Genomic DNA, 16698 nt, shown 5'->3' on the forward strand with positions numbered 1-16698 from the left:
ACAGAGGGAGGTTTTCTGTAGATTAAAATCTGGGTAGTCTGTCTAGGCACTTTATATAACAAATAAAAGTGAAAGAAAAACAAAATAAATGTTGACATATCGGAACGCAACATTACTACTATAGACCAGTTCCCTTTTTCCTAATTTCCATAACATAGAGGAGGGTTTTCTGTAGTTTAATGGCAATAGCTGGGTAGGCACTTTTGTAAACAAAAAATGAAAGAAAACAAAAATGATTCTGACACAAAATGCATTTCCTTCTCTTAGAGAAAGAGCTAATTTCTGCCACTTCAGTGTTTGCGAGTTTCATTCCAGCCGAATGTTTTTGTTAAATCAGACAACGTCCTGTCCTGTAAATACCTGTGCGTAAATCAGAATGTATCAATGCTGCCTAATAATAAATGTAAAACTAGGAAATGAAAGTGTTTGCAGTAAAGCAGAACACATGCTTTCTGAACGGTTGAATGATCCCCTTCTGCGGTGTTTCAAATCCTTAATAAAATGCTTGTTACACCGAGGAGGGGGAGAGGAGCGAGCGGCAGAACATATGGAGCAGTTGCCCTTCACGCATCACCCTCGCTGTTTTCCATAGAGAAAAAAAAGAGAGAGAGAGAGATTCCTTTGAACAACACCGAGTGTGAAAAGTGATATTAACAATTACTCTGCAAATCCAGTGAAACAGCACGTGAAACCCAGCGTTCACATAAAACCAGCTTTAACAAGGTGAACCCTGATCGGGTTACAAAAAAATGTAGGCCTTAAGCTTTCAAAATGTTGGAGTTGTAAAACATTTATTGCGCTTTAAATTATAATGTACTCCTCGCGTTGTTTTCGGGGCGAGCCCGGTGCACTGTATGGGAAGGAGCACAAAGCTTTTCCCTGTGTGGAGTCAGAGAGCGGAACTACCTGGCCGGCCCTGGGGACAGTGCTGTGATCATCAGATTTCCTTTGAAAATTTTGGATATTTGAAGGAGATCTTGCTGTTGAAAAGCATTGAAAGCTTATTATTATCTCTTCCTTTCTAAATCGCATGTCAGGGCAAAATGAAAACATCTTGTCCATCAAATGCACATTCCCTTGTTTATCCCTTTAACTCCTTACTGCGGCCCATAAAAGGGATTTTAATACCAGAAGTCTGAACTCATGTGATCTCTGTGATTGGCTGTCGCAACGGTTGATCGGGAACCGTCGCATCAGCTCCCAATCATAAATAGTGACAGCTCAGTCCCTGTGCTGAAAGGGTGGTAGTGGGTGCAGCAGGCCGTCTGACACATATATGACCCATATAAGGCCCACCCACTTTGATGGAACATATACAATGATGCTAGTATTACTGCAGGATGAAAAAATACCAATTGCATACAGTGTGCTCCTGACATCCTGTTTAGGCTAAAGGCCCATATACAGTACATGGGCTAACAGGAAATCACAACACTACATAGCAAACAAATGGACAAATTATGACATTAAATGGCCAATAAACTGGCAATTGAGACAATGTGTATCCAACAAATGTGCAACCATGGCACTACATGGCCAACAAATGACCAGCTATGGTAATATCTGGGCAACAAATGGGCTACCCTAACCATATTAGGGCAACAAACGGGCAATCATAACAATGCACAGTGCCTTTTCTGCACTGAAATCCCAAGTAGTGTTGTCAGCCCTACCTACCGGTCTACAGAACTCCCCTATCCCCACCTCTTTTTGTCCCACTCCACATGCATACCTTATTTTTCCCATTAACACAATGCTCTTGCCTTATTTCTGAACAGCTAGCTCAGACGCAGTGCGTAGAGAAAGGGCTCTTAGGAAATGAAGTTCTGGAAGTGTGCCTACGGCATGCGTTTTCACTCTCCCAAATTGTGAACTAAACAAAGAGAGAATTACATGCAAGCTCTTGGAAGAGCGACAGATTACTAACTTTTATAGTATCACTGGGCAAATTCGCACCAGGACAGGTCTGTATAGTAACCCATTGTAGATGTGCATTGCAATGCAAAGTCAATTGCACTTATTCCACATCTACAGTGTGCTGAACTGCACCTGAATTAAAAGTGCACAGCAAAGCCCAGATACTTATGCTGTGTGCATTGACGTGTGCTACACTTAAAGCTTAAAATCATTGGTGCCGGGCCTACTTCTAAGGCATTGGGGGGTAGTAACACTCTATTCATTTTGTGTTCCAGTGTGAATGACCCTAAGGTGTATGAGATATGGAACATTCCGAGGAATTATTATTGTGTAATATCAGACAGCCAATAAACCTATACGAGGAAAGTTCAAAAGTTTCTGTTGATTCACACAAAGGCGAGGATGGTGTGAACTGTTTAGTAAAGGCATGCAGTGCGGCCAGGGGTTCACTGACCCAGGGTGTACCGGCAGGTGATAGCTGAAAAGGAACCTTGGGCCGTCTTCCAACTGGTAGCTAAAATTGGTAGTAAGAGCGGTCAGGTTTGCTGGGGCTGAAATAACTGGTCATTAAGAGTGATTAAAATCAGATTGAAGGTAATCCCGGCTATGTAAAACAATGAAAAATCTGGTCACAAGACTTTTTTGGGCCGGGAACAAATCCTCATTAAAGAAAACACTACAGGCCGGGTGAGGTATGCGCTTCTAAAGAATCCGTTAAATGTCCTTATGGCGAAGGTTTAAAGAGAACCGGTCAGGGATTTCCATTCATCTGAATCTCCACTTTTGAATTGTTATAACAATATGGAGCTTTTTAAAGCATATCTAAACCCAAGAGCACTAATGTAATATATTTCAGCTTAGCAGTCTCTAGGTGTAGTTGCTGCATTTGTTTTATTTTTCAGGCTAAGTACACTTTCTGCAAGCACAGAAAAATACATTTGATCCTGGTAGAATTCCAGAGTCCTTGTAACTTCCTGTGCACTGATTTTTTAAACAATGGGATCAGTTTTCCCAGCTGTCTTCTATGAACTACAAAATGATTCCTCCTTGCTATGTAATGGGGATGAGGAGAGGGGGAAGTATTTGTAGTCCAAATGAGTACACTACTCCTCCTCTATAGATATAGTGCAGTGCATGAGCGTTGTCACCCTCAGGGGGGCGGGCTTGCGATGATCACAAGTACGATCTGCCTGTCCAAGATGGGCAGATCGCACATTTTTAAAATTACTTTACAACCATCGCAAGACTAAGGTCTTGCGATGGTTGTAAAGTGTATAGCCACCTAAAGACATGGAGTATGTTACTGGCAGGATTACCGGGGGAAAATAAAGGGGAAAGAAGCCTAAAAAAAGAAAACTAATGCAGAAACCACATGTAAGGGCTGGCAAACTGCAATATATGACTTTTTAATATTTGGGGGTTTTAATTCACTTTAATGCTCATGTTCCAAAATGAGATTAGTTACAAATGATTACATTGAAATCTTAACAATGTTATATTTGATATTTTTTCCCACCGTATTATTATTCTTTGCCACTTTGGGTCTCCCTGGATGATGCATGCAACTTTTAGATTTATGACTGCTTTTCTTGTATTAGGCAAGTATTTATTTGTTTTAAACATCATTAGTCTGGAAATTGACCAGAACTTTGACCTTTCTGTTGATGTGATTTACTGCTGGGAGACTTCGAATTCCATTGACTTCATTTAAATAAGCCTCATTTTTTTTTCTAGGGGACAAAGCTCCTAGATCATTAGCTGGGAGATAGTGCCGGGGCTTGGCCTAAGCCAGACACAAATGGCGTTTACTTAGAATCCGCCTTGTGCCCATCTAGATGAAGGCCGACGTTTTCTAATGAGGGGAAGGCAAGAAAAGTTTTGTTGAGAGCTAGGAAAGTATAAACAGTTTTGTTAGATTTGTTGAAAACCAATGTGACTGGAAACATTTTTCTTTCCAAAAACTACATAAAGCTGTCCACACTCCTCTAGATTATCTGCAGATTTTCTATGGTCAGATGGAAAAAGTGCAACAGATTCATCCATCTACACTAAACTGTGTGCATGGAGGAGTCTCCCACTGGGCCAATCTTCAGTATTTTTGCTAGTCCGTCCCGCTGGCTCTCAAAATACCTGAACAATGCCTGCATGCAATCAGATTGTTCAGGTATATTGAGAGCCAGCGAGGCCGAATTTCAAGATAAGGAAGCTTGGCCCAGCGGAAGAATCCTCCATCCACACACTTTAGCGTAGATGGAGGAATCTGTTGCACTTTTTCCATCTGACCATAGAAAATCTGCAGATAATCTATAGGTGAATGGCCAGCTTAAGGCTGCTGGGATCACCTAGCGCTGTACATCTTATATTTTTCACAGGCAGGAAGTTGGTCTTCCCACCCACAGATAACATCAATCTTATTGACAGGGATCACAAATAGAGTATGCAAGAAGGATATTGTCAGTCTGCTGATTTGGAAGAGTTCTTAAGGATTAAAGGGAATGTATTGTTTTTTGGGTTTTTTTCCACAAATATTGTAGATATAAAAGTAATATAGATCAGGTTAATGGAAATAATCTTATAAATGTCTGGTAATGTTTAAAAAAAAAATGATTGCATGTATCGTTTGCAATTCATTATGTAAGTAGAGAAAGAAATATATTTATTTATTACATGTTCAGACTCTGCTTGCTGCCTCCAAGGGCCATACAGTGGTTATGTTTTACTGATCCTGCTTGCAATAAAAATCTATGAGTTGGCACTACTCCCTGTGTGGCCCATATCTTATCTGAATAGTTGTTAGAATATTTGCTCCGTCAAGTGCCTAATAGAAAAACCTCTAAATAATCATATAATAATAATCACAATAATATTCACAATAATAATACAATAACAATAATAAATATGAAAGAGGAAGCATGTGAAAATGTGAATGTAATTTAAGTATTGACAATAAAAACAACAATAACACTACTTTCTCTTTAAAGTGAACCTGTTAGGATAAAAATACGAGAACTGCGAATGTTGATTTGGTTTTTAAAGATGCAGGTTCCTGAACTATCATACTAATCCCCACCTTACTACCTAGTAAATCGCTTTTCTCAGCTTATCTGGCAAGTCCATTTATTAAAGGAGAGTAAGTGTGAGAATCTCCTCCCTCCCTCCCCATCACGATATAAATAGCCAAATAAGCAAGTATAGTGTCTTCTTATTAGGACAGCATTACAGGAGCATTCCCCAAGATGCTTCTACTCTAAGCAGTTTTAAAGACAAAACTTTTTTTTAGTTTTGAATAGAATATAGAAGGGTTTAACCTCAGTAATTTTTTTGTTATCTGTGTCCCATTGGGTAGAATTACCTTCACTTCCTGTCCTATAGACACAACAGTAAGCGAGGGGAAGTCAGTTGTCATTGCACCAAGTGTCCCCAATGGTAGACATCCACTTTACATCTTTTCTGTTGACAACTCAAAATTTTGGATTATCCTTTCACAGACAAAAAAATAAATCTTGACAGGTTTGCTAACCTCTCCCCACTGAATCCAAAACTAGAAAAACATTTGGCTTTTCATATACTTTAAGGGAGGGCTACATCCTGCTTCACAGGTTTGTTAGGGTAAGCCCTTCTGAGTGTTGGGAAAGTGAACTGGTAAGTGATTGTTTACACCACTTTTACCAGTGTATGTATATCTCTGGGAGAACTAAATATCCACCTAGTAGAGTGAATTATGGTGTCCGCTCAGCTGAATCACCACGGTTTCCTGTATTCACTTATCTTTTTCTGTTATGTCTGGGGGAAGTATGTAACATCTGGAGTCACCTCTAGGCTGACCATTTTCAGGGGAAGAATCAAATGTCCAGGATGGCAGCTAATCACTATTGCTCTTATTGTCAGAGACAGATACCAGAGTGTCATGATGATAAAAAAATATATACATTCTGATGTCCATGCGTGCAGATGATCATTGACATTAAAGGGAATTAAAATGTGTAGATAAAAACCAACTATCTTCCAAAGCAAATATTTTTAGATGTCACCATAAGCACGAGATGGTTTTTTTATCCTCCCCAAAAATGGGCAGATAACGAGATGCTCAGGTCTTGTTTATGGAACCTGGACATCATTATTAAATCTTGCTATTTTGCAGTTTTGTAGGATGTTGTTGAATTATTTAGTTAGTGCAAAGGTTATAGTAACTGAACTGAATCAAGCCTGAGAACCAAGAATAACTATAGTAAATAGGTCTTCAAGATGGGTCACTTGGTCTTTTCCAGTCAGTTATATATATTATAATATGATTTCTATATATATGTAAAATATAGGATTGAATGATATTAAAATGCGGTCATAAAATAGCTAATAACATAGGTCAGGCTTGTTTGAAAACAAGTTGCATATCCTCTCATGGTCTGAATATATGAGACTTTTGTTTTCAATTAGTTTTCAATTGGCATCAAACGATTATATGGTATTTGGAAAGCCTTAAGGGCAAAATTATAAGGTAAATATTGTTCTAATCTACAGCCATTTCCTAGATGCTGCTCCTCTAGCAGAACAAAACAAGCAAAAACAGACATCCCGAACCTACTCAAGAGAAATAAAAGTAGCCCTGAACCTTAATCTCAGCCATCATTCTGTGTGCTGTGACAGAAGAGTTTAATCCATTGTGCTTTATTGCAACAATTAGTCAGTGTGGAACCTCAATATCCAAATGAAAAAGTAAGGATTCAAATGACTAAATATGGAAATAATAACAAGAAAAAAGTACACAAATATTGACCAGAGACTTGTTGTACAGTAAGCCATCATATAAGAAGATGTGTTTCAGCTAGCAATGCTCTGTCTATTAATCCCTGACAGTGATCAGTGGCTAGGAACAAACATTTTTGGCAGATAATAAATAGATTGTAGTTAACATTCTTGACCTAATTAAAGGAGAACTATGAGATGAGTGATTTCCACTCACCTCATAGTTCTAGCCGACCTGTGACAATGAGACTGTCACAGGTCGGCTCAGTAGATCGGGAGGTGAGCGAACACATACCAGGTTCGCTCACCTCTCGATCCTGTCACGGCTCTCTGCCGTGACAGGGGGAGGGGCTGGATTCCCCTCTCCCCGCTCCGATCTGCCAGCGCTGACTGGCGGAACGGACGGGGGAGGGGCGGGTACAGCTGTCTCTGCCTCTAGATAGGCAGAGCCAGCTGTCACTCACGCAGCTGGGCGGATCCCGTCATCTACATCGGGATCCGCTCCGGCTGCGGCGTCTCAGTATACCGCAAGCTGTAGCCCGCGGTATACTGAGCTTAGGGTAACGGGAGGACGCTAGTTTGTGTCCTCCCGTTACCCTAAAGAGAACTATGGGGAAAAACACTGACCCCATAGTTCTCCTTTAATTCTATTATACCTGTACAGACTTTTCAGGTCCATTGTAAGCACTGCAAAAAATGTTCTGACTTAAAGGAGGACTATCTTCATGTAAGGGACATCAATCACTCTGAAGTCTGCATTTAAAGTGGGCAAATATGGGCAGCCACTCTGATCTGTTGCAACTAGCAAAAGTGAAAGGTGCATATGGGCTAGGGCAGTATACAAAACAATAAAAAAAAGGGGTCCCCAGCACACTTTCCAGCTAGCCAGCAAAAAAAACAAATCTGTTTAAGTACTCAGGTTAAAAAGAGGTTTTAGTTGCATATGTTTGGAATTGCATGTGGAAGCCACAATGATGTGAAGACTTCTAAACAGAGAGGTGCAAAGATAAACTGTCTAAGGAAAACGCCCAAAAAATGTCCATAAGTCCAAAGTTTTTAATGATATAATTGGTTCACAGTAGAAAACAGCCAGCACATTTCAGGGGCCACACAAGTCACAAAAAGAAATGTTGACTGTGCATGGACTCAGATACGTAGGTACCAGATAGATCTGTGGTTTTCTGCTTGGAAATATTTATAAAAGGGACAGGCTATGCCAGGGTTACCAGATGCAGCAAAGTACAAGAGGGGCAAATAGACACAAGAAAGAGAAAAAAAAAAGGAAAGGGGGTAAAGGTGAGAGTGAAGAAAAAGATAGAGGAGGGAAAAGGATTGATGAGAGAATAATATAGAAGAGAGAAGAAGACAGAGCAGAGAAGAAGACAGAGGAGAGCAGAAGACTCAGGAGAAAAGAAGATAAAAAAAAAAGACAGAATAGATAGAGGCGTAAAGAAGACAAGGGAGAAAAAAAAAACAGAGTAGCGAAGAAAACAGAGGAGAGACGATAAAAGAGAAAAAAAGATAGAGAAGAGAAGAAGATAGAGGTGACAAGAAGACACAGGAGAGCAGAAGAAAGAGGAGAGAAGAAGATAAAAGAGAAGAGGAAGATAGAGGTGACAAGAAGATAGAGGTGACACAGGAGAGAAGAAGACACAGGAGAGAAGACAAAAGAGAGCAGAAGGCAGAGGAGAGAAGAAGACACAGGAGAGCAGAAGACAGAGGAGAGCAGAAGAAAGAGGAGAGAAGAAGATAACAAGAAAAAAAAACAGAGAAGAGAAGCCAGAGGCGTGAAGAAGGCAAGGGAGAGAAGAAAATAGAGGAGCGAAGAAGACAGAAGAGAGAACATAAAAGAGAAAAAAAGAGAAGAGGCGAAGATAGAGGTGACAAGAAGATATAGGAGAAAAAAAGATAGAGAAGAGAAGAAAATAGAGGTGAGAAGAAGACAGGGTAGAGAAGAAGACAGAGGAGAGAAGATGAAAGGCAGATGGGTAGCAGATGAGAAGAGATATTGGCAGACAGAGATAAACAGGTATTGCAACAGAAAGGCAGAAAGAAAGATAGGGAGGAAAGAAGAGAGAAAAGGTGATATGAAAAGAGAAGGAGAGGAAGGCAGTGAAAAAAAGGAGTGGAAGAGAGTGTCACAGAAAGAAAGTGCATGACCGAGATTGGTATAAAGAAAGAAATGCCAGGAAAAGAGGGAGAGAAAAAGAAACAGAGTGGAAGAGAAAAGCGGGTGTGATCTATCTCACTGGATTGAAATTGTGCCCTTCAAAAACACATGCACTGTATAACTCTGAGGAATAATTATTTACTTAAGCTTAGTATAAGCATGACTGTGTGGTTTACATATTGCATGCTATGTACAATTGCAAAATATGAATCTGCTGAGTTATTACATCTAAATGGCATGTTTATAAATGAGCTAAGTTGTAATATTTAAAAGTGATTAATTCACTGATGGTTTGGGCAATAAAGGCAGCTCAGTGATGGCTGGAGGAACTTGGAGGAGCTGTGAACAGAGAACAAGAGGGTGGCTTTTAAAGCCATCTGAGACTGAAAGGCAGCCAAAGCAGGCTGGTAATATATTAGTCAGTACAGAAGAGGAGGGCGAGAAAAAAAAGTGCCATTTTCCATGTTCTCATCATCTATTAGGGAGAGTCATAGGGAATTAAGACTATATGAGAGTGCTATTACCATTTTTTCTTCCTTAAAGGTGGTATTCATTTTTAAGTAAAATTATTTACTTATATAGATATTGTTCTAAACATGGTCTGATTGGTCTGTAATTTTTGGTATGAGGAATCTATCACCTTATCCGTTCAGCCTCCTAGTTCACCTATTGGCGCCCTGGGGGTAGTCCCTATGTAGTTCTGTGTCTGTTGTTGGAACTTACCCTAGGTTGGAACTTACTCTGGGTAAAAATAAATGCGAGCAGGCAGGCAGTAGAAGAGACATGCTATGTCTCTTCTGCAATACAACAAACCTACCTACCTGAAACAACCTTATTTAGAATGTATATGGAGCAGTGCATTCTCAGCACACCTTAGTACTAGAATGAATGGAGTCCCATGCGCATACGCATGAGTTATGTAATTCCACCCCAACCAATCAAGATGTCCAAAGATTCCCAACAAAGAAGAGGACCAGGTGAAGATGTCAGAGCCAGGGAGGGAAGCTGAGATCTGCTTTAATGACTGTTTCCCCTCCCCGACATGAGAGCATTGGGCCTGGGGATTAGCTGCCTCCTGAGATGAAGGGGAGGAGGTTACATGCCCCGTATAACTGGAATTACTATTTCAAGAGTGTTAATGAGTATTTTGACAGATGTACAGAGTGCCATGCGATTGCAGCACTAGTATTAGTAGGCAGTAGGGGTGGTTGTTAAAAAAAGGTAACCTGTCACATTGCTCTTATTGGCCAAAGTCACATGTTCTTTGTAAACTGAACTAAACTAAAGTAAACTAGTAGTCACAGAAACATCGCTGAGCTCCTTCTAAAGCTGTTGGTTGCCTGGCCGGCATGGTTATCCGATGGATTCATTAATTTCTGAGTCAAAGCAAGTATTGCAGACTTCTTTCAAATCTGCATGCTGCTTCTGGGTTGCTTACAGCCAAACCTGCTAGCATTTTCAAAAGTAGGTTAGCAATGGCAGCATTTATATTTGTTGCAGTACAGGTTCACTTTAAAGATGAACTGTACATGTGGCAGTCAGCATCATTGCTGAATTATTGGTGCAAGAAAATCCATAAAGGTTGAATTTTCTTGGCTGATCACTATTGTTTTCCCCCTTGATAAACCAGAGCCAGGTGTGTATATTCATTGATCCACCTTGCTCATCCATGGGGATAAAAATGCATATTGGGCCAATCTAAATGAGCATTTACAAAAGAATCTTCTGATATGAAAGATATAGCTGAGTCAAGCCTGCATGTCCCCACATTTCCCCCCCCCCCCAAGGTTTAATGTAAATTTAACGCCAATCACTAACATTTTGTGTAAACTATAAAATGGTAATCTAATGTAAGCACAGTGGCTTAGTGATTAGCTTTGCAGCACTGGGGATCCCTGGCTCGCATCCTGGTCATGACATCTATCTGCATGGATTTTGCATGTTCTTCCTGTGCTTACATGGGTTTCCCCCAGGTATCCGTTTTCTTTCCACACTCCAAAGACATGCTGGAAGGTTCATTGACTCCTGTCTAAATCGGCCCTAATATGTGTGTGCATGTGAGATATGGACCTTAGGGATCTATTCACGAAGCTGCCGAGGGCAGCCGAGTGAATGACCGATCTTTAGTGAAGTGAGGCGAACACTGTTCGGCTATTCACTTCAGGCTGGTACGGCTAATTTCAGCCGTACATCGGCTGAAATCAGCCGTACATCGGCTGAAATCAGCCGTACATCGGCTGAAATCAGCCGTACATCGGCTGAAATCAGCCGTACATCGGCTTGCTTCGTGTGGCTTCGGGTCGGCCGAACATGCTTAGGAATGTTCGGCCGACCCGAAGTGCAGAAGGAGTTCGACTCAGCCGATCCAACATCTGGATCGGCTGAGCCGAACCCCCGGCAGGCTTCTGACTGCTGTTCGGGCTATTCTTAAAGATCCCGAACAGCAGTGAGTGAATAGCCGAATGCCGCCTAGGGGAAAAAAAAAATTTTTTCCCATTGAAAAGCATTGGGACATTACTATTGGCTATTTCAATTTGCAATAGCCAATAGTAAACTAGCATTGTACCTGCCCTCTGCTGATGGGCCTGATGGGGAACTTCAGCAGAGGGCGGGTACAATGCTAGTTTACTAATAAGCTCCTTGAGGGTAGGGACTAATATGAATGTATAGTATGTAAAGCTCTGTGTAAATTGTTGGAGCTATACAAATATCAATACTAAATAAAAGTTGTTTTGGAATTTGTTTCATTAAAACAATACCTGGTAATACTTCCATGACAGTCCATGTTCAGACTTTTCCTATTATAGGGTAACAACTGTCTTTCAGTTGTACTCCTACATTGTCACCCCGTCACATTCCTCCCCTAATGAAGACAACAAGGGTGTCATACTGACATAAATTCTGTTGACATGGTCCACTTATGTCACATCACGAAGCTGGTTCTGAGCAACGATGTTCAGGGGTAAATGATAGCATGAAAACCCATGGTGAGTGGCAGAAAAAGGCAACACTGATATACAAAAAAATATAGCATGGAAAAAGGTGAAAACAGTCATTTATTTTAAAAATGGCAATCATATAGCGTTTAGATTTGAATTTTTAGTTGTGAATGGAGGACAATCAGGTGGCAATCAGGTGAAACATTGACACTGGGAAAATGAGTCAGATGACTGATTACTTAATAACGGCAATGCTCAATGTACTCATTCATTTTTTTCCTTTATCAAGTGTCATAGGGAACACGCTTATCGACTGAAACTAGGAAAAACAAATTATCACATTATTTGCCATGGGGCTGCTGTTATCAAATCCTATGATATCTAGTGCAATTGTCAGCACTTTGCATGATTTACAGCATGTGTTAACTTATTATACATGTCCGAGGAATTAGAAGGCCTCCCAGCAAACATATGTGCACTAGCCAATTACTTTTTGCCTGTAGTTATAGAATGACGCATCCAGATCTGCTCTGCAAACACAAAATGTTGTAAGAAAAAATAAATTTCTCGATAAAATATCCGTGATTATGTTGCAATTCTGAACTCAGATTTTCCTTCTTTGAATGCTGCTACTAATGTATCTTACTAAGGACCCATTCACATTGGAGCATTTTGTAGCTCGATTGCCTAAGCGCCACACCGCTCGACAGAAGGAATTGCATTGTTTTCAATGGTTCCTGTTCACACCTAAGTGTTCTGTCGCATATAGCAAAACAATTGTTGCTAAAAAAAAGTACATAACTTTGTTTTGGGGCAGAGTCAAACATGTTGGTCCCAATAGACTTCAGTGAGAGTTCCTTGAACAAGTGTTTTTCAAGCGTTTTTTTTTTTTTCAAGTAACAGGTTTGCATTGGCTAAGATAAAAAATAAAGTAACACACCCAAAGACACTCAGCTCAAGTGTGAACAAGAGTTACTTTCTGAAGCTAGTTAGATTTTATGTACTTTGAAAAGTTTGGATGTGGTCGTTAGTTATGAGGATTGAGAAAATGAAGTTGATATACTAAAGGTATAGTGGCTGTTCACTTTCCAAAGCATAGGTTGACTATCTTAGTAAATAAGATGAAGCTGTTTTAACACCGATTACCCAATCATGTGCAATGGAAAGGAAATTGCACATAAAGAAAGCTTCACTTTCTTAACTAAGCTAAGTGAACATACACTTGAACGTCAACATTCCTTTAGTAAATCAACTCCTCATTACTCCGGGCATGTTGTTATTAAGGGAATTTTCTACTTCAGCAACAGATCTACAGAACCAGGTTCCAATCGCAGATACAAGTGCCAGTTCCTGCAGTATTTGGGTTTTCATGCTATCATTTACCCCAATATGCTCTTCTTGCCATTTAAGAATGTTTACACTATGAATCCTGACGGTTCAGTGACCTGGCTCACCCAGCTTCCTGAGACCTTAGTATCTAAGGGGGGAGATATTTAACCTTTTCTAGAATCTGTCACAGGGCTGTAAGCAATCAGTTCAGTCAAGGGCAACTATAAGATTTAAAACATCTTATGTTTCCAAGCAGAGGTGATAACTTTGAGAAGAGCTAACTAAGTCACTTCCAAAGCTACAGATAATAAGGGATTGCTTAGTGGTTTTGTTAATCTTTTGTTTATGATGGTGCCCACTATATATTTTTATTGGGGAAAATGTAAATGATTAAATATGAACATTTTGTATTCTCATATTGAGCCAGCAGGGTTTTCACCTATCTTCTAGCATCTCTTTGGGGTCTATTCACGAAGCAGCCGAAGGATCTAGCCATAGCTTCGGCCGATCCTTCGGCTAGCTTCGGCCCCAGGACCCCTTTGGTTCAGTAGAACCGAAGGGCTGCTGTACGGGCTATTCACAATAGCCCGTACAGCTCCCGAACTTAGCCGAGCGTCTCAGTCGAGGCGAAGGCATATGCCTCGGCTCGGCTGAGCCACGCTGAAAGCCGAAGCTGGCCGAGCGGCCTGCTTCTGACAGCTGGGCGGAGCCAGCCGTGATCTTACAGCTGGCTCCGGTCACTTGCAGAGAGATCAGCGTCCCTGGTTACCAGCTAACCAGGGACACTGATCTCCAGACAGCAAACTCTCCCGGGCGCTCCGGGGGTCTCCCGCTTTGAACAAGGAAGTATTTAAACTTTGTTCATGTTGTTACTTTGGCTTGAAATTCATATTGTTAGTTTTTTTTCCCCACATAGATAACGTTTACTCTGCCTGTTTTATTTCAAAGTTGCAAAGGGATTATTCCTGGTGTATGCTGTTTAGTGTAAAGCAATTGTTATATCAAGTGAACTGTTTAAAAATGAATATATCGGGTCACTGTAAATATTGTTTTTAAATGTGTAACACAGAAATAAATATTGCTCAAGATGCGCAATTCTATTCCATGTGTTATGGATCAAAACGCCAGTTCTCTGCAAGAGAAGATATAGTATGTTCTCTGTTGACCCATGACTCCTTCCTCCCCTCCATTCCAGCACTGCAGCCTCTTTTTTGTATTAATATTCAACACTTCTAGGAGTGTTAGATGAATACTTCCAGCAGTTTGGGATATCTTTGTTCCCTGCCAAATACAGGTCCCTTCCTCTGATCCCTATGTCACTACAGGACTCAGCATTGATATAGGGGTTAGAGGATAGAGGCACAGCATGGTGTGAAACACAGGCATCCAACACTCCCAGAAGTGTCCAATGTCAAAAAGATGCAATGCTGGAATGAAAGTTAGCTAACTCTTTTCTTGCAGGGAACTAGCCTTTTGACTTGCTTACAGACCGGACAGGGTCTATTTACAGAAACCTTTGAGATCAGAGTGCCTTTAACATTTCGTATTTGATTTGTTTCAGAGTACAGTCGGGTAGAAGATGTTTCTATAGTAGAAGATGACTACAGATGTTGGCCATCATATCATCACGATGGATGTCTCCTCTCTGTGTTTGATCTAAGTGAAGCAATAGACATTTGTGAAAGCCATTCCCAGTGCAAGGCCTTTGTCTGGACCAATCAGACAACATGGACAGGTAATTCACACTTTCTATGTAAAGAATGCAAAGAAAACTGTGGTATAAGTGAGGTTGTGGCCCATAGCAAACATGCATGACCCTCCTTCATTCCCCATTGCAAGAGAGATGTACTTGGTTGGTATACAGTATATGGGCATAGCAACCATGCATTTTCCTGCTTCATTTCCGAATGCAAGAGAAATGAACTTTGATTGGTATGTATGGACTTAGCAACCATGCATATTCCTACTTAATTTCCTAATGCAATAATGGTTAATGCTAGGTTACTATTTATATAGCCAGTTAGAAGACTAACTTTTGATTTTTTTGGTATAATAAATATTTAATCCCTTAATTAAGATGAGGCAAGTATTGTCAAAGATAGTCTGTGCTGTCTGTAGCAATCAGAGTCATACTGCACTCTGAGACAGTTCTTCTCTTGTTGTTGTTGTGAACAATACTCAGGGGCCTGGTTTGTAATTGCCCCTGCTTCCAAACCCCTGAAGTAGGCTGGTGCCCAAACTGAGAACCTTGCAGAGGAGGATGACCTGAGGTCCGTTGAATGACGGTTACAGGAAGGTGCTTGTGGAGATTTGTTTCCAGACCACATAGGCCCAAGCCTAGCACTGCTAGACCTTCAGAGGCTACACAGATTGCCAACCCTCAGATCCGGTTACAGGAAGGGTGGCACATACTACAGCCATAAAAAAAAGTTATCTGTAGTAACAAGAGACTTGCTGACTGCATGTACTATAAGTGTGCAGTTACTATTTCTTTCAAATAAAAACATTAGCCCACAGTCTAGAGAGAATCCTCTCTCCGACACAAAAAAAAGGGGACCATCTGCAGATATAGAGGTGAGAAATTATTTTTGCTGCTGAATAAGTCACTGACTTAGATCCAGCGATGCAGATGGTGCCCAGTAAAACAGTCATTAGATCAGGCAGGAGTATCTGGGGAGGAAAAACACACAACACTCTAGTGAAAGATAGGCCAAAATGAATGTGGAAGTGAGGAAGGATGGATGGTGTAATTGAGACTAAGCAGACAGCCAGCAGTTCTCAGCTCCTCCGTACAACAAATCTGTTATATATGAAGTACACAGAAGTGTGGAATCTGGCTTGGTAAATAGCAATCAGACAAAAATCAGAAAACGTGCTTTGAATTTTAATTGGGTGACTAAAATTGTTTTTTTAAATGTTTCATATCATTATGATCCAGATATTAAATATACTAGACATCTCAGGAGCTAGGCCTGTGAATGCTGAAAATGATACCATTATAAATTAATAAATAAATAAATAAATACCGTATATACTCGAGTATAAGCCGTCCCGAATATAAGCCGAGGTACCTAATTTTACCACAAAAAACTGGGAAAAAGTATTGACTCGAATATAAGCCGAGGGTGGGAAATGAGGCAGCTACTGGTAGAATGTTTATCACATAAGTCTAAACATGGAGTAACAACCAATGGCCCTGATCAAGCTGCCAACAGTGCTTGGGGCACACTAAAGTGCATCTGAGGCATGTAAAAGTGATGTCTTGCTAAGGCAAGTCACATAGGCGTGCGTTAAGTGCTACTGCCACTTAAAGAATGAGAGCTAAACATATCATTAGGCACATCAAAGGTCCATCAGGTAGTGGGAAGAAATCAGGCAGCTCACCTTACACATTAACACACTTGTATATGTAAACACTGGTAAACTGTGCAACAGGAGAGAGAAAATAGAACTAAATATCAATTTAGTGAGCAATCAACTTGGGTCAATGACAAAAGGCAGGCAGATCAATCTTGATCACAGAGTTCATAGAGGTATATAGCCAACGCGTTTCAGGGCAATTACCATATCCCCTTCATCAGGGCTGTTTGTCAGGAATAT

At 40.6% G+C, this 16698-nt stretch overlaps 1 protein-coding gene across 1 annotated transcript in view; it reads left to right on the plus strand.

The window, feature by feature from the left end:
• PKDCC (protein kinase domain containing, cytoplasmic) overlaps nucleotides 1–16698 on the plus strand; it is a 55841-nt gene that overhangs the window by 38578 nt on the left and 565 nt on the right. The window contains exon 6 of the mRNA XM_018553481.1: nucleotides 14660–14833. Within this exon, the coding sequence (XP_018408983.1) occupies nucleotides 14660–14833 (174 nt within the window). The remainder of the gene's footprint in view (nucleotides 1–14659; nucleotides 14834–16698) is intronic.

This window comes from Nanorana parkeri, unplaced genomic scaffold (assembly GCF_000935625.1).
Source record: "Nanorana parkeri isolate BGI_ZX_2015 unplaced genomic scaffold, ASM93562v1 scaffold1, whole genome shotgun sequence".
In the NCBI taxonomy this organism is placed as follows: domain Eukaryota; kingdom Metazoa; phylum Chordata; class Amphibia; order Anura; family Dicroglossidae; genus Nanorana; species Nanorana parkeri.